This window comes from Nannobrachium achirus (assembly GCF_963921795.1).
Source record: "Nannobrachium achirus genome assembly, chromosome: 20".
In the NCBI taxonomy this organism is placed as follows: Eukaryota; Metazoa; Chordata; class Actinopteri; order Myctophiformes; family Myctophidae; genus Nannobrachium; species Nannobrachium achirus.
In genome coordinates, this window is record NC_137827.1 from 22,146,438 (window position 1) to 22,170,468 (window position 24,031).

Genomic DNA, 24,031 nt, shown 5'->3' on the forward strand with positions numbered 1-24,031 from the left:
AGCTCTCCACTGTTCTCTCAATGCAGCGGTGGTTCTGGAAAAGAATCACACATTCCTGAAGAGGTTGCGGAACCCATGGCGGAGGTACCCTGGTGGGGCCAGGGCTGGCTGAGGGTTCCAGCTGGCCAACGTTGACAACAACCCCAGGGCTTTCTTCTGGCCACGACACTGGGGTAGCTACTTAGCATGCTTTCATTATATGACACTGGTAAATGCTCTGTACTGTGGCATTACACTGACATTTCTCAGCCAGGCAGGAGGAAAAAAGGCAGCATCGACATTGATACACAATTTCATCACATACCCAGCCTTTGTTTTCCCTGCGTGAGGGGACTGATAAAAGGACAGAGACGGTGATATCTGATAACCCCTTGGGGGGTGGCGTCCCCAGGGGCTGATTTGACAGGTAACTAACCAATCAGTGCAAGCAAAAATACCTTATAGCTCATCCGCACTGCCCGCGATGCGACACGAGCGATGAAATCTCATTAAAATAGATTTGTTTCAATGAGGATGTCCTGACCTACCGCAAGCGCCAACGCGTCGTGCCGCGACGTCGTCCACCCCTCCGGCTTTCGCTCGCGGAGCCTCTATTTGAGCGAGGTTTCGCGGCGACGTCCATAGAGGTAAACAGCCATGTCCCGCCCCCAAACAGTTTATATTATTTATTTCTTTGATTGGTCCAAGCTACGTCGCAATGCAATGGCCGACACTCCATATGCGGACAGTATTTAGCAGGACATCGCGTCGCATCGCTCACTTCTTGGGCAGTGCAGATGAGGTGTTAGCGTGCTGAACTGTCACGATGAGCAACATCATTGCAGAAGGAACTCAGTATGTTAATCAGGCTACGCTATCAAATTCTATTTTCTCCTTTGTGACTAAATAAGGCTATGGGTTATGTGATAAAAAAAATCACCTGGGCATTCGTGGTTGCCCTCGGTAACCACCCTCAGGGCAGAATATCAGACCAAGTCGTTGGATAACCACGGGTAACGCAATTGCTCGGGCGATAATCTATGTATAAGCTTTCAAATGAACACCCAGAGTCCATTTGTTTTGTTGATCTGGTATGCCACACGGCCAATGGGTGGCATGTGCGTTTCACCCAAACAGGCATTTCTCTGCCTGTCCAGAAAGAGAGGAGGCTTCCTTCCTGCTCTGACAGAGAGAAGGGTAAATGAGGACCTATAGGCTCGTCGGCTGAGACACCCCTCCTCCAGGAGAGCGCTCCAGTGCTCCGAGTGCGTGCAAAATTAATCACCACAATCCTACTCAAACAATGCAGGCACTGACATGACAATTTCCCCCAGAATGCCATCTTAATCTCCACCCAACACACAAATAGTACAGACGGGGAGGGGGGGACACAAAAAAAGAAAACAATTTACAAAAATCCTGTGTTTATGCAATTCACAGAATGCCATTTTATTGCTGCTTTTTCCCCAACTAAGTCATTAGGCACACACAAGTGATATATGAATGTCGCTGTACAGATTCCATTAACTAATTCTGGGTGAATTGTAATTGCAGAGTCTGATCCGTCTCTGTGCCTGGTGCCTTATTAAGACTGCCTGTGGTGGGTGAAGAATGTAATATTGACGTCCGAGGCAGACACAATCTCAGGCCCACGGGCGAAAGGAATATTAAACTGGTACTGTATTCTGCTATGCTGTCTATCTAGCCCCCCTCTATGCCCCATTCCATATAGCCGGTAATGAGGAAATAACATCTTCATTAGACATCTGTTTAAATGTATTACAGAATGGGTCCTGGGGGAATCATTGGTCATGCTGGGGATGCAGGGAGGGGGTTGGGAGTCCCGCTGGCCCACAATGTGACAGGGGATGCACTGAACAAATGGAACGTGGCTTCCCAGATGAGGGGTTTTCAAGTAGACAAGACTGCCAGTACAGTGTAAGATTGACCCCAGTAGATTCAGATGGAAACACAATGGCTATAGAATCTGTTGCCACTCAGGATAGAGATTTTACCTGACTACAGCACCCACACAAGATGGGCAGCCTCACCACCTGTAGGGGTAGTATTACATCCAAGAGGGCAACTACATTTGGTTGTTTCCAAGATGATTTCACGCCTAAAAGTGTACAACACAATCCCACACACATGCATAAAGCGACATGTATGTGTAACCTTAAAGCAACCCCGCCCCACCCGGTGGAAAAATAGCACACGTGAGGTTGGTGGCGGGGAGGGGAAAAGCGGGGAGCACCATCAGGACCATATGGTGGAGGCCCTTATAAGGAGCTAGGGACACGGCACCACGGCGCAGGGGATGGCGCCGCGCCCACCCTCCAGTCCACTGAGGTATCATCTGTGCCACATGGGCCAGCTCTTGGCAGGTGAGCCTCTCGCAGGTGTGCGGTCAGGGAGTTTGTGTAGTGGGAAGGTAGTGGGTAGTAGGGATGGGACGATATGAAAATGTCATATCACGATTATTGTGACAAATGAAATCGCGGTTTACGATATTATCGCGATAATCAAAAAACTTTATCTTGGGGCGGAACATTTGCCAAAAAATAGCAGATCTACAAGCTCAAACGTGTCACGTTGTGAGCTTGTAGATCGGCTATTTTTTGATAGTTTTTAAGAGTTAAATTGACACTGATTTTAGAATATAAATTGGGGTCCCAGATATAATCCATTAAATGGGGGTCCGTAGCCTAATATGGATGTCAAACTGGGGGTCCTTGAAATCAAAATGGTTGGGAATCACTGCTATAGAGCCTTAAACATCTTCTCTTATGGGGGTCGCTGCTGGTGTATCTTTTCAAATGGCGGTCCGCGGGCTAGTAAAGTGTAAATTTGGGGTTCTTGACACAAAAGAGTTTGAGAACCACTGCTTTAGACCAAGTAACATTTGAATCAAGTACATATATTACAAGTACATTTTACCAATTATAGAGGGTTTAAGTGGTACCGGATATGCAGCTCGGAAAATAAAGGGTGAATTGATCCCAGTGTATGTGGAGGACGATATCACGATAAATTAAATCTCTACGATACGATTATCGTGAGTGTTTTTAATCACGATAAACGATATCGCGTATCGTCCCATCCCTAGTGGGGAGGGCGAGTGGGAACGACACATTCGGTGCCCATCAGCAGTACTGTTATGTCATCGTTGAGATCAGACCCAAAGTGTGAAAAGTGCTGACGGTTGCATTGAGCCTTGCTCGTGTCGTCGTCGTTATTTCTTTCCCCGCTCTGATGGCGGCCGTCAGTGTGCGTCAGGATAAGCTTCAGGGAGAACGGGGGAGAGATTCCTCTCAGGTAGCGCTGATTTGGAACAGCTTTAGCAGATAAACTGTGAAATGAGAGAGCACAGAATACCGAGCTGTCTGGATTATCCCTCTATGAAGAGTACACACGTTTTCATCCCTCGAGATAAAGACCCGTGGATCGGGGACTTGAGGATTCCTAGGCCAAGTGCCATTTCTATGGCGCTTTGGTAGTGGAATCGATAGCAATTATTATCATTATTACGGGGACCATCCTCAAAGGCTTGTCAGGCCCCGATGTGGAAAACATAACAAGACATGCAATTTGGCCATCAAACCATGTGATCAAGCCAAGAGGAGGAGGGTAGGATGACAAATCAAAGGCAGGCTAAGTGCTACATTTAAACTTCTGCACGAGTGAAGTGGCTTCCAAGCCTTTCAACTTACATTCCCCCACATTAAACACGACAATCGGGCCGACTAATTTAATTTGATACATCAAAGGCTTGCCATGTTGGGAATATTCCAGATGAATTTTAAGGTCTGACGGAACTGCCTTCAAGTACCCAGTAATAACTTCAATGTAATTCATCATCCAAATTATTATACAAAGCAACAATTCATTTGGAAAATAAATAAATATATAGTCTATTCCTCAGCCGAGACGTCTTTCAAATTAACTGGGGGTGGATACGTTTATGATGAGGCCTCAAAATGGACATATGATCAAAGAAGTCATTAGAGAAGCTGTTCAAAACAAAACGCCGGACATCAGTGTCATTCTGAGGACATGTCAGGTAAGGCAGGGTGTCAACTGGTCACACTTGGCATTCTGTCTGAGGGACAGACCTGGCCGTAGGACCGCCCACAGAGCCATGGCAAGCCCTCTACGCCATCCTGATGGCAATCGGCGAGGCACCTGATGCCCTTCATGCCAGGAGTAAGAAGGAGGTCTTGACCAGTCCGGAAACCCTCACCACTCCCCTCCCCTCCGCTGCCCTCTCCAGTACCCTCCCCCAGTCAGGCCTTACCAGGCCAAGTCTGCCAGCTGATCCACAGCCATGAGCTCAACCCAAACTGGGCCCCAGACAGATAATGACTAAAACCTTTTATGCTTATTTTTCAAATTGAAAACCCTAGATTATACATTCATACTTAAGGGCTTACAGGGTGTGACTGTGCGCTCTGGCTGAAGTCCTCAGCGGTCATCATCAACCCTGTGAGGGGTGGTGGGAGTCCTCATAATGACTTTTCACTTAACCATAATCCAAAATTGGATCTAAATCCCCAGAGATTACAAACAGGGCTGCAGTTAACATGCGCTGTGATCCAAATATCTCCAGACCGCATGGATATTATCTGGCCTCAAAATAACCATACGGAAATGTCTGGCCGAGAGCAAAGGCTAGTGCTCCTGTCTGACTGGTAATTCATCAAATACATCAAGGCTGAATCAAAATCCCCAGACTTTCCCGCAGTTGCATACTGGTTGACTTAACAGGCAAGATCCCATGAAGTCTGGAATGGGTACCACAAGTCATCAAGTCTGCATGGGGGCTCAAGCAGACTTTCATGCTGACTTCTAGAGAGTCCGCTTGGGCACAGACTTCAGACTAGTGGTATACTACCCAGAACCCATCGCAACTAGGATGTGATATAGTTTCTTTCTTTTTTTTTTTGTATTGTTTTATGTAATTAATACGTAAATTAAACATTTTAGGCCAACACTAAAACACACTAGCAACATCAGTGAAATGTTAAACCTCTCATTGTTCCTGATAACAAAGCAAGCACCTGCAGTTAGGGTCAGGTGATATGCATGGTCTTATTATTAAAAGTCACAATAATATAAGTCAGTGCTGCATGTTCCGGTGGCAGATCTTGGCTTTTATCGAATCCATGGCAATGAGTTAATGAATTGCCATTTTGTAAAGTTGACATAATGAGCAAAACACTCCAGTCAACATCACAGTATGTACTGTAATACAGAGAAAGCCAGTCTTGAGTGTTGACATTTGGATTCAGCCTAAGACAGGGGTTTATTATGGAGGATGAAGCCTAAACAGTCATACAATGGCTGCAATGGCTCAGGAGGTATAGTAGGATGGCTTTCAGTTTGACCTCCTGGCATCACGATGCCGTGTTCTGTAGTAAACCCCTGAACACCAAGTTGTCCCAGACGAGTAGGTTGGTGCCTTACATGCCTTTCCCATATATGGACATTCGAATTCATGGGAATTCAGGGATCTCCATATATGGGCATAAAAGGGACACTAGATGTGAGGGATGTGTAGCGTCCCGAATCTCTGTTATTAAAATAACAAATAGAATACAATAAACTCACACCCAGTGTAAAGTGAGCAGCGCCTTTTATGAGTTACTTTCATTAAACGTCCCGCAGCGCTTGGCCAATGCCCAGCTTTACGGGACAGACATACTGCCTACATACAGACAAAGCCAGATGTAGGAGCGCCGCTCAACAAAGGCCCCAAATATTCAAACATTCTCACAGAATGACAAAAATAGAAAAATAACAGCTCTACAAAATTACAAAGCTTGAGGCTCTGTTATTTTCACAAATCGTTGGACGCCGAAGTATTAATGCAGACCAATTATCATACAGAGGCAGAATCTTCTTTACTTGCACGAATGCACGTCACTTTCCATGCATGGCAGGGGCCGAGGCTGCTGCAGCATGGGCTGAGGGCCAGTCCCCTGGGGAGCGTTTCCTCTCCTCCGGCCCCTGTCCTGCTCTAGCAGGGCTGACCCAGCATACTGACCGTCTTCAGCACACCTGCCACCCAGCACTGCCTGGCCGAGCTCACAGGAAATGGACCCGGCTGCACTGCGGCCCACCTGGGCATGCACACTGGCCCAGCAACCCTGTATTTACCTGCTTTAACGGGGCCAAAACAGCCTGCTGAGAATTTTAATGTCATGCACCAGGAAGAAATGACATCATGTTTCAAATTTCCTGGGCCGGAGGTGTAAACTATAACATAATGATGATATGCGTTCAAAAACGCCACAGTGGGCAACCTGAGCACCACGTGTCGCGCACCATAAATAGCCAAACTAGAAGCTCTTAGATCGGCTATTTTCGGTGTGCAACACTGGCGCGCAACTAAGTATAAATAAGGCTTAAAACACTCTTGGCTTCAGAAAGAGTGAGCAGAGAGGTGGTTGAAAATGGAGGGTAAAGGGAGGACGGGAGGGGAGCTCTCCTGTTCCTCTCAGATCCGGGACCAAAGGAAAAGGGTGGGGGGGATTAGAAATCGTGCCATATCAGGATTGGGAGCATGCTTGGCAGTGGGGGGTGGGGGTCTATGGGACTATGAGACAACACACATACGCACGCATGCTCGCACACTCGCAACGGGTGGGCGATGGGTAAACAGGTCGGGCGTGTGGGTGGGGTGGAGAAGTTGTGGCTGGACCCTGCTCCTGAATACTGAACAGAGGATCAGGGACACCATTGGCAATCAGTCAGTCAGGAACCAGAAAAAACGTCACTCCCCATTACAGACAAGCGTCACGGCACAGAACATCAGAAGAGAAACAGAAGCTTGGAGAACTGGACCATAAAGCCCTGCTCTTTGGGCAGATCACATGGTGTTTTCTTGATCACTGTCAAAAGACTTTTGCAAGCTTGTATATCGGCAATTTTTTTAATAGCCAACGCTAAAATAAAATAAATTACACAGATGCTTTCCCGGTTTTAATGGCTTAAAAGAGTGTTTCAATTAACCTTAACAGAGCATTTCTGTTATGACATTATAGGCAATTATTATTATATTGTATATCAACTAGACCAGGTCAACCTGGTTGTGCCAGACCTTTTGTCTGTCATCATCATTTATGACATCATGCCTTTTGTAGGCATGTTATCATCATGTCATCATCATATATACCCTTTATATAGAAAAGGGACAGACCGACATTTGCTTATGTAGGCCTACCCATTTCATGGGTCTGGCAAAAATAGTAGAAGCTCAAGCTATTAGCTATTTTTGCAAAGTATATAGGGCTTAAAGTTATACCATGTAACTTTTTTTATAAAACAAATCTTAAAATTGTCCTAACTGTTAAATCGCTAAAGTTTTAGAACACCCACTCTGTTATTTTCAGCTTCTGAAGCCTTCTCTTTATATGTTTTCCATGAGTTGTGAGGGGGGTAGAATTTCCTGGCAAAATGATGTCATCTCCCACATGATACACTACCGGCCAATCACAGCGCAGATCATACACCACCGGCCAATCACAGCGAGTCTTGCTGTCTCTAAAGGAGGTAGCTTCCCTCAGCAACTGTGTTTACATTGGTGAAGGAATCTTTCCTGCTACTCCCTCAATCCTGGTCTAAAAATTACGGGAGACGGCTCTACGGATGCGTATCGGCGAGGCGGAGGTGCTCGCGACGGCCGCGGTGGTCCGTGGCGGCGACTCCGGCCGAAAAAAGCAATACCGCTACTGACCACTAGTTGAGCAGCTTCCACAGTAGAGCTTTAAGTGGTTAAGGGTTTTAGTAGATTCCGTTAGCACTCATTCCATAACTAATCTCTCAAGATAGATTCTGCTAAGACAGCACCACTGCCCTAAACATGTACTGTAGTGCTATTGTTTCTAGGAATAAACACAATTCTGTGCAATAAAAGTGCAATTCTGGGAAACTGAATGTGGTTGCACTGATGCGAGCCACGAGGAATCCACTAAGTTTATACTAGAAAGTTCTGTTCTTGATGTCTTTCCATTTATATTACATATCGTGATGTCACTCCTGTCTGATTGGACATTATATTGTCCAATCAGAAATAGGACAGCATTTTGACTTTTGGGGTTACAGTGAAGGTTACAAATAAACGTCCATTGAACTCAATGAACAAAAAAGGTTAACAAAAACAGGTTTGCATAAAAGTTCTCGTACCTAGAACAATAGTGTTGCCTAAATCTGCGGCCAAACCTGGATGGTTTGAGCGGCGCGATTACATTACAAAGTGAATGCAAAGACGAAACGACACGCGACCGAGCGCGGCACGAACGATCGGAAAGTGGCGGAGCAAACAGCACGAACGGTCACCTCGTATCTTCGCCCCACTTGGAAAAATCCAACTGAAGCGACCTCCGCTTCACCCCCAATCCACAGATCGCGTCCTGAGGCTGACAGCCAATCAGCATTGATGTTGTCCGGAGACACGGTTTGGACGCAGCTTAATAGCAACCACACTAATCAGGGTTCATGTGGTTAAGTGGTTACCAACATTAATGTTCCCTCCAGGACGTGTCATACCTGCAGACTGTGAAGCACAGAGCACCAGCAGCTGCTGCCCCCAGGAGGCTGCTCATCAGGTTCACACTGTGGGCTGGAGAGAGCCAAGGCAGGAGAGACATGGCCAGGTGAGCTAGCAGGGTGAACACAGGGTAGCCTGGAGGATGGGCCACCTGAACACACAAAGACCATACGTTTGAATGGCAGTAGAACTAGACGGTGCTTCACACAGACAGTACAATACCAACCTGTACAAAACAACATGAATTATTAACCACTTGAACCCAATATACAGTACTTAGTTGGCTGGAGTCACCTAAAGTATAGCAGTAGTTCTCAACCTGTGGGTCCCCAAATTATTTTTCGGGGTTGGTTTGTTTACTCAACAGTAAACAAACCAACATATAGTATAAGTGTAAAGAGGGTATCTGCACAAATCTAAAGTGACAATTTAAGGACTTTTAATACCCTTATAAATATTAGAGGCAGAAATTGTGAAAATAGACAGTCTACATGCTCGCAACGCCTCGCAAAGCGAGGCGTTCTGAGCATCACAAGAACATCACAGAACTGTGTTATACAATTAAAATATAATGCCTCAACTCTTAGTGCTCATCAGGATGGGGGGGTCCCCAGTTCAAATGTGATTATTTTGGGGGTCGCGGCCTGAAAAGGTTGAGAACCACTGACTTATACTATAAGGCCCCCTCCATTTTCCCTCTACACCAAATCTCTTGGCTGAAAATGTTTTTTCCTACAAATAACAACAACAATACATGTTTAGGGCAGTGGTGCTGTGCAGAATGTCTTTAGGATCTGTCTTGAGAATCTACTATAAACAATAAGCCCTATATGGCTATATACTGTACTTAGTTGTATGACGAATTGCAAAAATAGCGAATAGCTTCTGCTATTTCTGACATTTTGAAAAAATGAAGTAAATTTGTATGTGTTATTTTGGCCTATAATATCATGCCCAGAATAGGTTAAAGTGCTAAAACTTAACACACACACACCCTCGCCCCTCTCTCTTTTCACTCCCCGTGTCCCCTTTTCCTGCAGCCACTTCCCAAGGACAGTGCCCTTCCCTCGGGATGCCGGGGACGCAGCACGTGGTGCCTGCCAGCCAGCCCCAGCCCCCCCAAACCACCTCCGAGCCACAGCCACACTCGCCCGGGGGGGATCCCGGCAATCACAGCAATTAGCCACTAAGTCTCATCCAGCCTGATAAGGGCTCAGTCATTAAACACAGGCTCATTCCCTGGCACTGATAACATGAGCCAGTCAGGAATATATGGGGTGACTGCTTCTTACAAATAGAGAGTGTTGTGAGAGAGGGACGACATGATTATAATGACCCCACCACTGGTCTTGGACACGATGAGGGTTCCTGGCTCCTCATAGATATGAGCGAGGAGAGTCCTGGCTCATGGGCAGGACACAGGGGTCAAGAGGTATGGAAAGAGCAAAGGAGAAAGAACAGAAAGCAAACAGACACTTGTGTAAACGTCTGGCTAGGTCTGACAGGCAGGTAGCACCGCCAAGGTAAACAGGAGGTAAGCGACACGCAAAGAAAATGTCCAAAAGGGTTGGAAAGGCCACCAGCCTAAAGGACGGCTGAGGGACGAAGGCTGCTGCAAGAAGGCACAGGGATCCAGAGCGCCGGCGCTCTAGGGATCAGAGGGGAGGGCCGGCAGCCCAGGGCCCAGGGTGGCCCTGGGGAGGCCCCCACGACAGGCAGACAGGCAGGCCACACGGACTGCGGCACTAACGGCAGGATTACTGGCATAGTGACACCGACACAGCCTCCCTAAAAGGATCACAGCGGCGTAATAAACTTTATTAAATAATAAAACTTATTATAACTGTTAACCCGATTTAGTTCATTCTTCGCGGCTTACACACACACACAAAAAAGAAGGGTGGGTATAATAAGCCTTATACCGTACATAAGGCAAAGCCTACAAAAGCCATCGCCTTACCATTGGCTTTAATTGGATTTGAAAAACGGGTTGCAAATTATAGCATTCTCTACTTGTAACTTAGTAAAATAAGTGTATAGAAAGGATGGAGGGAAAAAAACCTGTGGACTGAAAGTAAATTAATCTGCTTTCTGCCCATGCTTAATTAAACTTCCTTAATGCTTATAAGAGTTAATGAATGAATTGATTAAACAATACGGCTAATACTCACCCCCAGCTCACAAGCAGCGGTGATCAGCTCTCCTGTGGAAGAGAATAGGGGATGAAATTAATGTAAACCCAATAATTATTATTAAGAGACAAAGTCTGCTCCAAAGTTTTCCCAAATCAAATACTTGCATTGGGGTTTTGCATTAATTGGCCAGGATCAAAACCTGCAAATCTTCCCAGTGTGACATTTCCTAAGCGGCACGCTCATTCTCTTCATCTCTTGCCTCTCCCCTGACACCCCCCTCGCCCAACCCCCCGCAAACATGCACGCACGCACACACACACACACACGCACACGCACACGCACACACACACACACACACGAGACTCTTATTCAGTCACACAACACACACACACACACATACTGTTATGTTGTGAGAATATCACTCCCAGTCCCAGGCTCTCCATGCACCAGGGTCCCATCGCTTTCCCTCCCATCCTCTCCCCTCTCTGCTTCTCCCCTGCTCCCACAATCCCACACTCCCAGTGTCTCATTTAGTCCACTGGTTAGGACTACATATAAAAGGTGACAGCGGTGACAGTCACACAGTGAGGTAAGGTGTAAAAATAGGAACCGGTTGAGCAATGTTTTGACAAGCACTATGGGGGGCTGAAATAAACAAAGGCACCCCGCTAAAAGCTATCCAAGACAGCCTGAATGCATTTGGTCACAAAACCATTTGTGCTAGACTACACCCAGAGCGTCTAAAATTGTACTGATTTCTCACCCAATGTTTGCATCTCCCACTCGTGAAATTTTACATTTGGTTCAGATTAAATTACACTGATAAATGTCTGCATTAAACACAGCACCCTCTATTGGCAGCAGCTTGGTAGGGTCCAGACGTTGAGATAGTGGTCTCTTTCCTTCACTGCCTGGATAATCAACATATTGTATACCCCCAAATACAGTATGTGAGATGCCTTACTGATTGATATATCAGGACTGTCAAGTGTCTGTCAATTGGAAGTAGCATAAATGAAATTAAATATGAATTAAGAAGTGGGTTTTATATTGCTTCCATTACATCATGATAAATCAAATCGTAACCACTACAGAAAAAAAGGAAGAGATTAAAACAAAAATACTTCCATAGCGAGGACATCACAGAAATCTCATAACACTGCAGTTGAATTTCTGACGTTGTTGGCTGCTTATTTTTCTGCATTTAACCTTGTCGTCACTGTGAATTACTATGCCTGAATTCCTGCCACATGAGGAGCCCTCACTCTTATCAGTCTAATGGACCATGAAGACACAACTCCTCCACCTGCACCGCTTAAACACTGTCACAGCTCCATTCCACCTGGCGTACACAGACAACTACAGTGCCTTTCTTCACTTTACTAGTAAAAAAAATATTACTTAGTTGAATAACAGTCACAAATAATTTATCGACTAATCGATTAACTAATCGTAAAAAGCTGCAGACATTGCTGAGAATGAGAACTGAACGTTCTAATATTGATTTCACGATGGTTATGGCCTAGCTATTGAAAGACTTAGTTATAGACTGGCAATTCTAGATTTTATGGAGAGGAGGGACATAAATAATTAATAATCTGCAAATAAACTAAGATCAAACAGACCAATTAATCGATAAATCAACCATGAGGGACAACCCTATACTTTACAACACTAGGCTCTCTCATCCATCATCAGTCCCTCCATTTTTCCAACCTTGTGGCAAATTTTTGCCTCGATTCAACATAAACACTCAAACTAATACTCAGCCCAAAACATCGGACTCACAGAGATGCAGTTCTGTCAGGGAAAATATTGAGTCGACGGGGTAGCAGACGCGAGCGCCAAGAGTCTTTGTGATAGCAGAGCGCGGGCACCGAAACCAGTCTTCCCGTAATCCCCACCATTTCCACACTCCACATTCCTAGACAACAGCGTACCCGCAGGGCTGCGCTCAAGCCTCCCCAGGGCACATCACACCTAAAGAGATTAGGACACAGAGACGGAGACCTGGAGAATTCGGAAGGGTGTTCAACTGGCACTATCAGAGCGGGCATCCTGCACCATCCCTAAATGCTGTGGAGAAGGGGCTGGCCATTTTTTCAAAGGCTCCTCTCGCTAGACAGCAGCACAACCAGCAGGGCTACTCAGCGCTGCTTTCGCCTCATCTCTCTGCTGCTCACTCCGCTCTCTCTCCTATCTGGTCCAGCTTTTTTCGACATGCTTTTAGTCTGCTAAATGTGCATTCCTTCTTTTTTCTTAATTTCTTTTGCCGTTTCCTTGCATGGGCACTGCAGACCCTATACTGACTGCAGAACTTCCATGCCCCAACGTCAAAAATTACAAACTAACCTACAAGCTATCGCTCTAAATATTGTTTCATGAACTGCATTAAATGAGTGCTGTGAATCTACAATACACAACAGCCTACCACATAGGAAGGCTAGGCCTTTAGGAGTATAGTTGACCCTAGTTGTCTATTGACATCAACATCATTGAGAATATAAGAATTGCATTTTTTGGTGCATGTGTGTGTCTGTCTTTTACATTAAACTCTAGCTGCAGTGAACTCAATGCAGAACATTTTAAAGCTTGATGCATTTAAAAAATAATAAGTTACCGGTAAGTACAAGTTCAAGATAATGTATTTATTGAGCACACCAAGAAACATTTAAAACAGTAGAGTGAAAATGAACACAAGTTTTCAACATGGGAACTTTCCTTTTCTTATTAAAGAATAACAGATCTACAAGCTCACAACATGGCATGACACGTTGTGAGCTGCAGATCTGCCTTTGCAAAGGAATAACCCATAGTATGGATGGATAAATGAGTGTTGTGAACAGTTATGCTGGTTGCACGCTGCTGTTTTTTCGTTGTGTTTGGAAATCCGAAATCCTTTTTCAGACCAAGGAGACAGAGAGATGGCAAGGCACCCAGTGGTGACTGGTGACAGTTCCGAAAATCGGGAAAAATCAACCCTGGTCCGAAAATAAATACGAAACGAGATCATGTTAAACAACAAACATGTTCAAGGCAAGTAAGTCAGTCTGCCGGATTGGTTGTTTTCTGGGGTCAACAAATGACAAACAACCCTGATAAACTTTTAGAAAGGGTATACGTACATAATGTAGATTTTTTTTTTTTTTTGTCAGTTCCCCTCCATATTATGTACTGTAGTTTCAGTAATTTGTACAAACAGTATTTGTACTTTGCACTATGTATCCCGTATATTCTGTGTATCACTGTTGCTAAATTATTCGTCCATCAAATTCTGTACATGTCTTTATTACTTCTAAGTTTTTTTTACTTGCGTATATTATATATATTTGTATGTTGTATTATATTATTAAATCTTGTTTATATATTGTAGCCAGTCTTCAATTTGGTCAATGAAATGTTTTGATTTGACTTGATCTGGTAAACTTTCTAAAACCTGAAAATTGGGCAAAGAAAATATTTACTAACGAAACCAACTTTTCAGCAATGACGTACATGGATGTGCCATGTCTGTTCAAGAAATAATAAAATTGTGTTCCCTACACAAGACAGGAAAGCTGTTGCATTAGATATTATTCATGTTAAAATATAAGTGTCCCTCAATCAGGAGCGACAACTCTGCACCAATAGCCATGCAAATGTAGGAGAAGAATTTGATACTGAAATCAGACATAAATATTATGGCAGATGTGAATAATAAATGTTGGGGTTCCACATCCACGATCGCTTACTGTATGCGTCAGTAATCCTGACACTGGTGTAATTCCCTATCTGCACACAAGCAGAAAGACACTTCTGACAGATGAATACATTTACTAAAACTTTACATTTCAAAAGCCATCCTTTTCATATCGAAACCCTGATCACAGTCCATACTGAGTTCTACCCAAACAAGCATGCAGATATCGCTCCCAGTCTGGCAGCCATACTTAATGAAAAGACTACTACAGCAGGGACGGGGCGATGTCCTCCAAATCTAATATCACAACATTGTATTGTCAAAATACCTAAATTGTGTAATATTGTGATGTTGTTGTTGTTTTTTTGTCTGTCTATAATAACTGGGTACAGGCAAATATTGTCAGGTAAGTTCAGAATCATCTTAACTTTATTGTAATGCAGTCTTTAAAACCAGGAAGAGTCAACAGTTATGCCATACAACGATATTACAACCAGTAAGACTCCCTAAATCGGGAGATAAGCGACCGTCACGTCGCATAAACAAACCTTAGAAGGCAATTGTAGCCAATCAGGAGGGAATATGGGAAATGGGACAGATCCATGTTGATGACATGACTTAGGAGATACTATGTACCGCTTTGCGTGATTTTAGGCCAAAATCTGTAGGAGCAGTGTCCAAAAATGTGTTTTGCAAAAATAGGCCTGATGGTGGCGTTAGAAAAGGGCCATGTGAGAAATCAGGGCTGGAGGTTTTGATTTGCCATCCAAGGGGTGATTCTAGCCTTAAAATATTTGTGTAAATCTCTATAGGAAATGCCCTATTCTAAACTTTGGAGATAATAAGAATGATCGCCATCATCGTCATCATGATCATCTTACACACTGGTCAGCGACCTGAGACCGCCTACATGTATGAAAACGAAAAATATAATTAATCTCAATCACAATCAATGTGTAAACAAGTTGTTTCTTGTCAGTTTTTTGTTTGTACTCAAATGGAAACATATTCCTGGTGATCATATCTGCTGCTATAACTGGGTTCAGTACCATGGACAGCAGCACCTGTGGCCGTGTGTACTACCATAGACCGAAGCCTGTGTCTCTTGCCAAAAAGAGCTGATCTACAAGCTAACGAGGCGTCCGCGATGCTGGAGCGTTGGTAGCTTGAAGATCAGCTCATTTCTTTTGACAAGCTACACACCTCCGTTCGATTACATGATTGGCTGCTTGGCTAAACAACAAGTGGAAGAAAAAGTACTATTTTTTTTTACCCAAGTAAAAGTATCAATACTGCAATGTAGAAATACTCCGTCCGGAATTCAAAATGTACTTGAGTATTAAAAAGTATGGAAGTGTTACCATCAAAAATTTACTTCCATGTACCAAAAGTAAAAGTACAAAATGTTTGAAAATAGCAGGTCGGCTATTTTCAAATAGCCTAGGTACAAAAGAGGGCTAAAGTGCTTAAATGAATGTTTTATAATATTATAATTGAAATCTGCAAAGTAACTAGTAACTAAAGTTTTCAAAAATGAATGTAGTGTAAAGAGTAAACTGTAAAAGTACAATATTCTGATCCGAGATGTTGGTGTTGGAGTAGAAGTAAAAGTATTGAAATTGTATACACTCAAGTAAGGTACAAATATCTCAAAGTTGTAATAAGTAAATGTACTTAGTTACTTTACACCACTATAAACAACGAAACCACATGGCTGCAAAGTAGTGAAAGTAAATAGCAGTGGTTCTCAAAGTGGATTCCAGAGACTGTGTGTGGGTTCCTTTAGGGAGGTATAAATTGACCCATACATGTCTGTAAGTCCAACAGTGTACAAATGGAACCAAATACCAAATGGACCCGTTCCATTTGTACACTGTCAGAGTTAAGGGGAGCCGGGAGACCTTGAAATTTGAAAGTTTGAGAAACACTGACTGACCTGAATCTCCTCCGGGAACCGTTTTCTGGACACATGGCACATACAGAGCCGCCACACAGGCGACAGTGGCGCCTGTCAGAGTCCAGCTTCCCCTGCTCCGCTGCTCCATGGAAAGCACCCCTCTTCTTTTTAAATATAACGATCATTAATTAATAAGAACGCATAAACCCCGGCTAGCGCTAGCTAGCTTGCTAACGTTAGCATCAGGGTAAACGGCGCTTCCTCCTCGATGCTGGAATGAATGAATGCCCGCGCAGTCTTATTATCCTTGCTCAAAAGTTCGCACGTGAAACTTTTAAGAGACCCTTTCTTGTTTTAAATAACGTTATTTACCAACACATAATTTACTGATAGATATAAGTGGTTGTAAACAAAGAGAGAGAGAGAGAGAGAGCTGCTGGAGATTTCACTTCCTGGTTCAGTTTCAATCCGCAAAGGAAAGGAAAGGATTCCAGGAGGATTTATGAGGAAAGGATTATTTTCTACATTGCGATTTTTCTCAGAATCATGTGTACTCTCGGAAGCCCTCTCTGGCCCCTCTCCCATCTGCCATGTTCATATCAGTCCCAGTTGTTACTACCTAGTACCAGTAGTTTACGAAACCTTGTCTTTCGATTATTATTTTGTTATTATTCATTTCTTGATATAATAAAGATATTCAATATGAGATACATAAAGTCAAGAGGTTCCTGTGTAAATAAGCCTTAAAGCTTACTAGGATCTCCTTTTAGTTGACCTTGTACCAGTGCTGTCATGCAATTGTAGACTTTCCCATTGCAAACTTCTAATACATTCTTCAATCAATTCAATCAGTCAAACAATTCTGCTTTGTTTCTAGCTATTGCATTGCATTCTGTGAAACATTTGCAATGGTGTAAATAGGACATTTAGCCTACTTAAGTTCTGTACTCAAGTAGCTTTACTTGAGTAGGCTATTTCCAACTTCCATATACTTCCATTTACACTATGCGATGCATTGTGAGCTTGTAGATCTGCTATTTTAAAAAGATTTTTAATTGGAATTCTGCATAATGAGTAGGCCTACTTTTGACTTTTGGTACTTTAAGTACATTTTGATTTTGAATACTTTTGTACTTTTTTTTACTCAAGTAAATGTTGAATTCCAGACTTTTACTTGTAACAGAGTAGCCTATTCATTGCAGTATTGATACTTTTGCTTAAGTAAAACAATTGAATATTTATTTTCATTATTTATCTTTCTTCCTTCCTTTTTTTCTTTCCAAATTCTTCAACCATCATGATTCAAAATATTGGTTTAAATATGAAGTTTATGAATTTACATAGGCCTAGATAATAATAAAAAGTTTAGCCAGCTCTTAAAACTGGTCCTTTATCAAGTGTTCTGCCAGTCAGTTTGGTAAGGAAAAGTGTTTTGAAGGACCATATTAGCCTAAAACTTGTGGCAAGCATATCCCTATAGTTTATGTTGGTTTTAGGATCGGCCCTAATGCGCGCTTCACTCCATTTAAAACCAAATAGAAAATGGCCTATTGTTGTAGAGGCGGCAGAAAGCAGCTTTCTCAGTGGGCCGTGCATGTGTGTTGTAAGATCCAGTCAAGGGATGCACAATGCATTACAACACAGGCCAACATAGAGGTCCAGCTTAAGAGTGTTGACAAACCAGGTAAACCCAAACTCAAACATAGCTGCCCGCCTTATCGGATTTAGCGCCTTTTGGAAAAGCTCCACGGTCACCATGGTTCTCTTTATACTCCAGAGTCAAAGTATGACTGATGGAGGCTTTATTTGTCTGTGATTCCTATATGGGAGCGTTAATGTGTTCAGTGCATTCAAAAGGCAAGGAACTTTTTCTTTTCTTTTCTTTTTTTTTAAAGCTGTATGACTTCCTCGCACGTCAAACCCCTCCTCAAAAAGCTCATTGTTGTAGGCTAGATGTATTGATTTTATTTTGTAGGAAGATGAATAACCTGTCTAATAATCAACTGCATCATTCACTCAAACAGGCCCATTACTGATGTCTAATTACATCCACTAATTACATTCTTTTCTTTTGTTCCTACACTGGTCATTGTTATCAAAATAGAATTGCTACTGTCTGCTGCTAATGTAGAATTAACTTGAGTGAGAACACTGGTTATACCCGAAACAAGATGGATGCACCCTTAAAAATGTCTCACAAGTGTCCACATTCACAGGTTGCAGGGTTACCGTAATAAAGAAATTGCCCTATTGAACTGATAATAATCCCAGCCTACCATAAATGAGTCTGATCCCTCAGTAAATTGAGCCCTTGGAGAGGTGGAGTGGTGTCAGCACCTAGCCAACTCTCAGATGGCTCTCTAATCCTCCCTCGCCTCTCTCTACCACCCTTACTGTCTAATCAGTCTTAAACACACACATGTACACTCACACCCATCTGACACACACAGAGACACACCCATACATGCCACCCATACACACTCACACACACGCACGCACGCACAAGTACTCACCCTTCCTCACTCTCAGGCTCAGCCATCTCTTCGGTGTGATGTCACTGTTAATCCATGCTTCATGGTTATCCGTCGGGCTGCAGCGCTGGCAGAGGAATATATGGGGGGTGAAGTTAAAGGGTGGGCAGGGCGAGCTATACATTCAGTCACACCAGGAAATCTTCCCACCTCAACCCCCAACCCACCCATCCATTACTCCATCAAAAACCCTGCACACAGGAATAAATACATAAAATGGGACGTTTAACTGCTTGGCCAAAGTGTACAGTATATGCACAGATGCTCAATGGAGCACTAATGTACATTCACATTTCAGTCCCAAAAGGGGAAATAAAACATGCAGCTGTGAGAATATGCTGTATTCATAGAAGCGTGCCTATGGTGTAGCTCATATTAGAGGCACAGGGAAATCATTAGAGACCCTGGTGGATTAAACTCATTCCAAGTATGCCTGTCTACCCCATGCATGCATGCAGAAAATGCAAGGCTTTTTTTTATTGACAGCTTGTCCAAGCATAGATAGGAATTACCCGCATGGGTGAGTTCCCACTTCCATATGGCACCAAGCTATTAGCAAACATTAGAGGTCTGTAATGGCAGTGGTATTAAATTCATTATCTTTGCAGATTGTAAGCATGGTGTGCGATTGTGTATGGTGTGTAGCCTACTGTACGCCTCCATGGGTCTTGTGTGTGTGGACACTCGTGTCCATACACAGCAATGTCTGTGTGGGGGTTCATATGTTTCAGTTCAGGGGATTTGTAGTACAGTTTGTGATAAGAAAGGGCATTAACACTGAATTGGGACAGTCCAACTGAGAACAGCTCTACATGTGTATATACAGCATGCCTCTTTCGCTGCCTGCAGCCTGCATCAAAACAAAGATTCTTATTATGTTTTACAGCCCTAAAAAGTAGCTTGTCTTGAGGTCCTTGCAATTTTTGTTGTGGCTCACAGGATGCATGCAGTGCAGCCATGCAGGAGCAAGGGGCTTATGAGGCCACTCTGTGAAATTTGATCTATTTGATTATGTATTTTCCTCACTTACCGCATATCTGTTTTAATCTTACCTTAAGCATCCTTGAAATGAGGTGTAATCCAGTTAAGCCCCTTTGAATCTGCTTCCGAGCCATATTACAACCGTTCATCCTGCCTAAATATCCTCGCTGCTAAACAGTTGCTCACAGACTGTGACACTGTCCACAAGCAGGGATTCGTTTATTGTGTAGACCCTCTGAGATCACACACTAAAGTCTTGGGCACGCTGCATCTGGATGCTGCTCAATGTGTTTTCATTATAAACCACAACATGATCAGCTTAAGATACTATGGGCACAAAATGACAGTAAGCAACTCAGTAATGGAAGACACAGATCCTATAAAATTCAGATTTTATGCTATAAAGAATGTTGACAAAGGTTCAGTTGTGATTGACTGTTTCTTTGAATAAAATTACAATAAGCTTATACAGAGAAACTGTTGAGGAATCATCTCAGAACCCATTTTTGTGGCCCCAGTTTATCATGTCAATGTTGCCTCAGGACCAACATTTCCATAGTTTGAATGGAAGTCAAATGCAAACAAAGCATAATGTTCAGCCCTGCCCAGGAAAGTAGCAGGAAAATACTACAAGTCCATCAGAAGTTCAGAACACATCACTTTCCTTCGTAGATATTGACCATATTTACACAGTGGCCATTTTGCCCTTTGATTGATTGGTTGAATAATTTTGTAAAAGGTACAGAGGCACAGTTATACAGCCATCAAGACACCCTAAGGTCGAGAAGCGACCTTGCCATTTAGGGCGAGGTCGCACACGGGCGCGTGCACATGGCTGCTTTGGCATGTATACCCTTCTGCTGAGCTGTTCTATATGGAGTCTGAGGTCAGATGTAGAGGTATTGACTATTGACCAGCTCCATATATGGAGACCCAGTCGTCTCCATGTATGGATATCGAGGGTTTGATGAGGTCAAAGTGTTGTGATCTTCATATATGGATATCCAGGTGATGATAGTCAGCAGTCTTGATTTGCAAATTAATTCTGTCTTGGATGGCCATATATGGAGTGTCTGTATGAGCGTCCATATTTGGGCATTGCCAATCTGCCTACATTTGCTGGTTGTCCTAAGATATCTGCACTGTAAATTCATGACACTGCTTTGTTCCACCTACATTACATTGTTAAATCCTGAGTGTTAATTCATCTCTGAGGGGGAACAAATCATGGAACCACCATAATTCTCTGCGGTAAACAAACACACCAATCAAGATAAACCAGTTCCAGTGGTTGTCCTAAGATATCTGCACCATCAATTCCTGGCACTGCTTTGTTGCACCTACTGCACACTATGTTAATGTAAATGGGCTTAATGTTGATGACATCAGGGATCTCCATATATGATTGCCAGAACAGGTTGTCTTGGTCATTGAGTCAACAATGTGATGTCCACTGACCCACTGACTCACTGACTGACAGGATCTGCCGGGTTTCATAGTAAACTGCGACCTATGGTCGCAATAATACTAAAAGGATAAGACAAAAAAGCCCTGAGGGCATGTTTACTTTGTGATCCTCTTACCTCATACTCTGGGTGGGAATTCCCACCCCTAAGGTGGTCATTGAAGCTATGACCATGTACATGGCCTGTAGAAAGGACAGCATTTGTCATAGGTGAAACTGTAAATTATGTAGAAAGCAGTGATATTCCTTTCAAAACAGGGGGGTCAGCTTTAGGTTCCCTCAGCACTATGTTCCCTCAGAGTCTGGGATGGCATTAGGGTTAGGGCTGAGGGAATTAGACTCGCTCCCAACAAGCACGCCAGGACCTGGACCAATCAGTGACGTCTCGATTGGGGCCAGATCACAGCCCATATGGGGATGATCTTGACGTCATTACCAGGACGTCATTAGGACTTTTTAGTTTGACAGGATTATTGTTATTGTTTGTAATGTTAGTTGAAATATGAGCATATGAAGTTACATTCGGGGATATAGCTAACTAGTTATGATATTTATCTGGCCTAGAATATCACCTGATTTCAACCAACATAAATCCTGTCAAACAAAAAAGTCCACATGACGTCCTGGTAATGACGTCAAGATCATGCCCATATGGGCCGTGATCTGGCCCCAATAGAGATGTCACTGATTGGTCCAGGTCCCGTGCTTGCTGGGCTAACATTACATTTCATTGCTGTTTCTTTGCATCATGCAGCTAACATGCAGATTCTGAATTAGATTGATGGAATGGATCAAATGAATCACAATTGTGACAACCCTCATCCACCCTGCGTTGTGTTGCCAAGACTATGGTTGTTGCTGCTGCTGGGGTCTGATTGGCAGGCTGGAGTCTGAAGGCCTGTCCATACTCTCTCCGCAAACCAAACTTTTCGTTGGAAAGGTCCGGTTCAACTACAAAATGACGTCACTCTGAACTTCTGAAAAGCATTACCCCGAATCAGATTTTGGAAAGCTGCACGTCGGAACTCTTTGACGAAAAACACGGTTTCGGAGAGAGTATGGACTGGCCGTAAGGGACCGTCTGGTAAATTGGGGCACTCCTGGGCTTGGTGTGTCATCCTACAACAATGTTATCGTGTCCAGTACATGTGCCTCTCTTCATTAATGATCTCTCCTTTACCATTTCCAAAGTTATACTTTAGTTCACATGTTTATCTTTTTGGTTTACACCTCAAAAACATTCATGTTGCATATAATACACTTCCACTCACACACTGCTCACACACTGATACATTCATTTATGTATGTATGCTTGTTGCACTTTTGGTTACAATTTCTATTGAGTCTCCCCTTTGTTACAAAGGTGAGGAAGTTATAGCACAATCAACTGTTTGCACAATGGAACACAAATAATGGTCTGAATTGTTTATTTTTTGTATTTGTATTTATTTATTAGCACATAGTTGAAATACAAGTAACAATACATTTATGTGACATATTGTGCAGGAGAAGTTAAGAAGCCTGGTGGCTTATGAAGAACTTCCCCTAATTTATAAAATCAGACATAAGTATACTATACATATTATAAAAAATACAAATAAAACGTTATACAATAATACGTTCAATAAACATGCTTAAGTATAGTTACATACAATAAAGTACATGCATACAAACTCTACCTACGGACCTGTGCACAGTACACACAATCAAATACATATCTACTACTTTTTAGCTATGAGCATTTTTTTGTAATTGGCTTTAAAGACTGGTAATGAAGATTATTTTATCCTTGGATCGGCAGCATTCCATAAATTAGCACCTCTATATCTTATTGCAAACTGCCTGAGGGATGTACGACAATAAGGTACATGAAGGTCCTTTGATTGTCGTGTGACATATGAATGAATATCAGAATTAAATGAAAAGAAGCTATTAAACCCATTTGGTAGATTCTGTTGATCATAAATACATTTATACACAAATATACATATCTGTAAAGAATTAACCTCGGACACAGACAGAATGTTTAGTTTCTTGTTCTTAAGAGAACAAGAGACAAAATGCAGAAGAACCATGGTAAACTTTGCAAAGCAGTGCACCTAGTTCAGACCAATTAAATTGAGAGGACTCCGATAAAAATGTGTCCTATGGTTTTGTTATGGATTTTTTCTTCTTGAGAAACAGCTGGCTACTGACAGAGATGGTTAAACAACCCCCTTTCCATGATGACACTAATCCAAAACATTGCAGTGACACAGAGGGAGAGGGGGCAGTGGTAGATTGAGACTGAATAAAAGAGGAGACTGTATTTTAAAGACTGCAGCTCAGAGAAATGTAGATGGCACAGGAGGGGGGCTAGCGAGACAGCACGTCACAGCATGGTTTCCATATGGGAGCAATCCACTTACTTGAACCGATAAAGATTTAATTAACACCCGACTCTGCAATTACTCTGTAATTAAAGTAATTTGTCCCCTTATTTGGATGAGTAAGCAGTGCATCACAACAGCCTCTATACAAACTAAAATCCTCTGTGAGGTTGGTTCTATCTGTACAGAGTTAAATTCACACTGAGGAATTTACTGGGTAGGCGGACATGAGCAAAGGAATGAGGGCGTATATGAACAAAATGGACCTCCTCTTTGAGGTTTAAAATATTTCCAAATATGTCTATCGGCTCTGTTTCAGTCTGTCTTTGTTTGGATTTTAGTTGACAGTTGAAGGCCTTCATTTGCTTCATTCAGTATTTAGATATATACATTTTATCAGACTACCTGTCCGGGCCCCTTCCTATACAAACCCAATGTAACTTCTAA

General features: G+C 43.0%; 1 protein-coding gene across 1 annotated transcript in view; it reads right to left on the reverse strand.

The window, feature by feature from the left end:
- Window positions 1–18,777, reverse strand: part of tmem260 (transmembrane protein 260) — a gene marked incomplete at its 5' end in the record, with an annotated part of 40,428 nt that extends 21,651 nt beyond the window's left edge. The window contains 4 exons of the mRNA XM_080750905.1: window positions 8,527–8,678; window positions 10,699–10,730; window positions 16,278–16,402; window positions 18,752–18,777. Of these exons, the coding sequence (XP_080607031.1) occupies window positions 8,527–8,678; window positions 10,699–10,730; window positions 16,278–16,402; window positions 18,752–18,777 (335 nt within the window). The remainder of the gene's footprint in view (window positions 1–8,526; window positions 8,679–10,698; window positions 10,731–16,277; window positions 16,403–18,751) is intronic.
- Window positions 18,778–24,031: the final 5,254 nt, after the last annotated feature.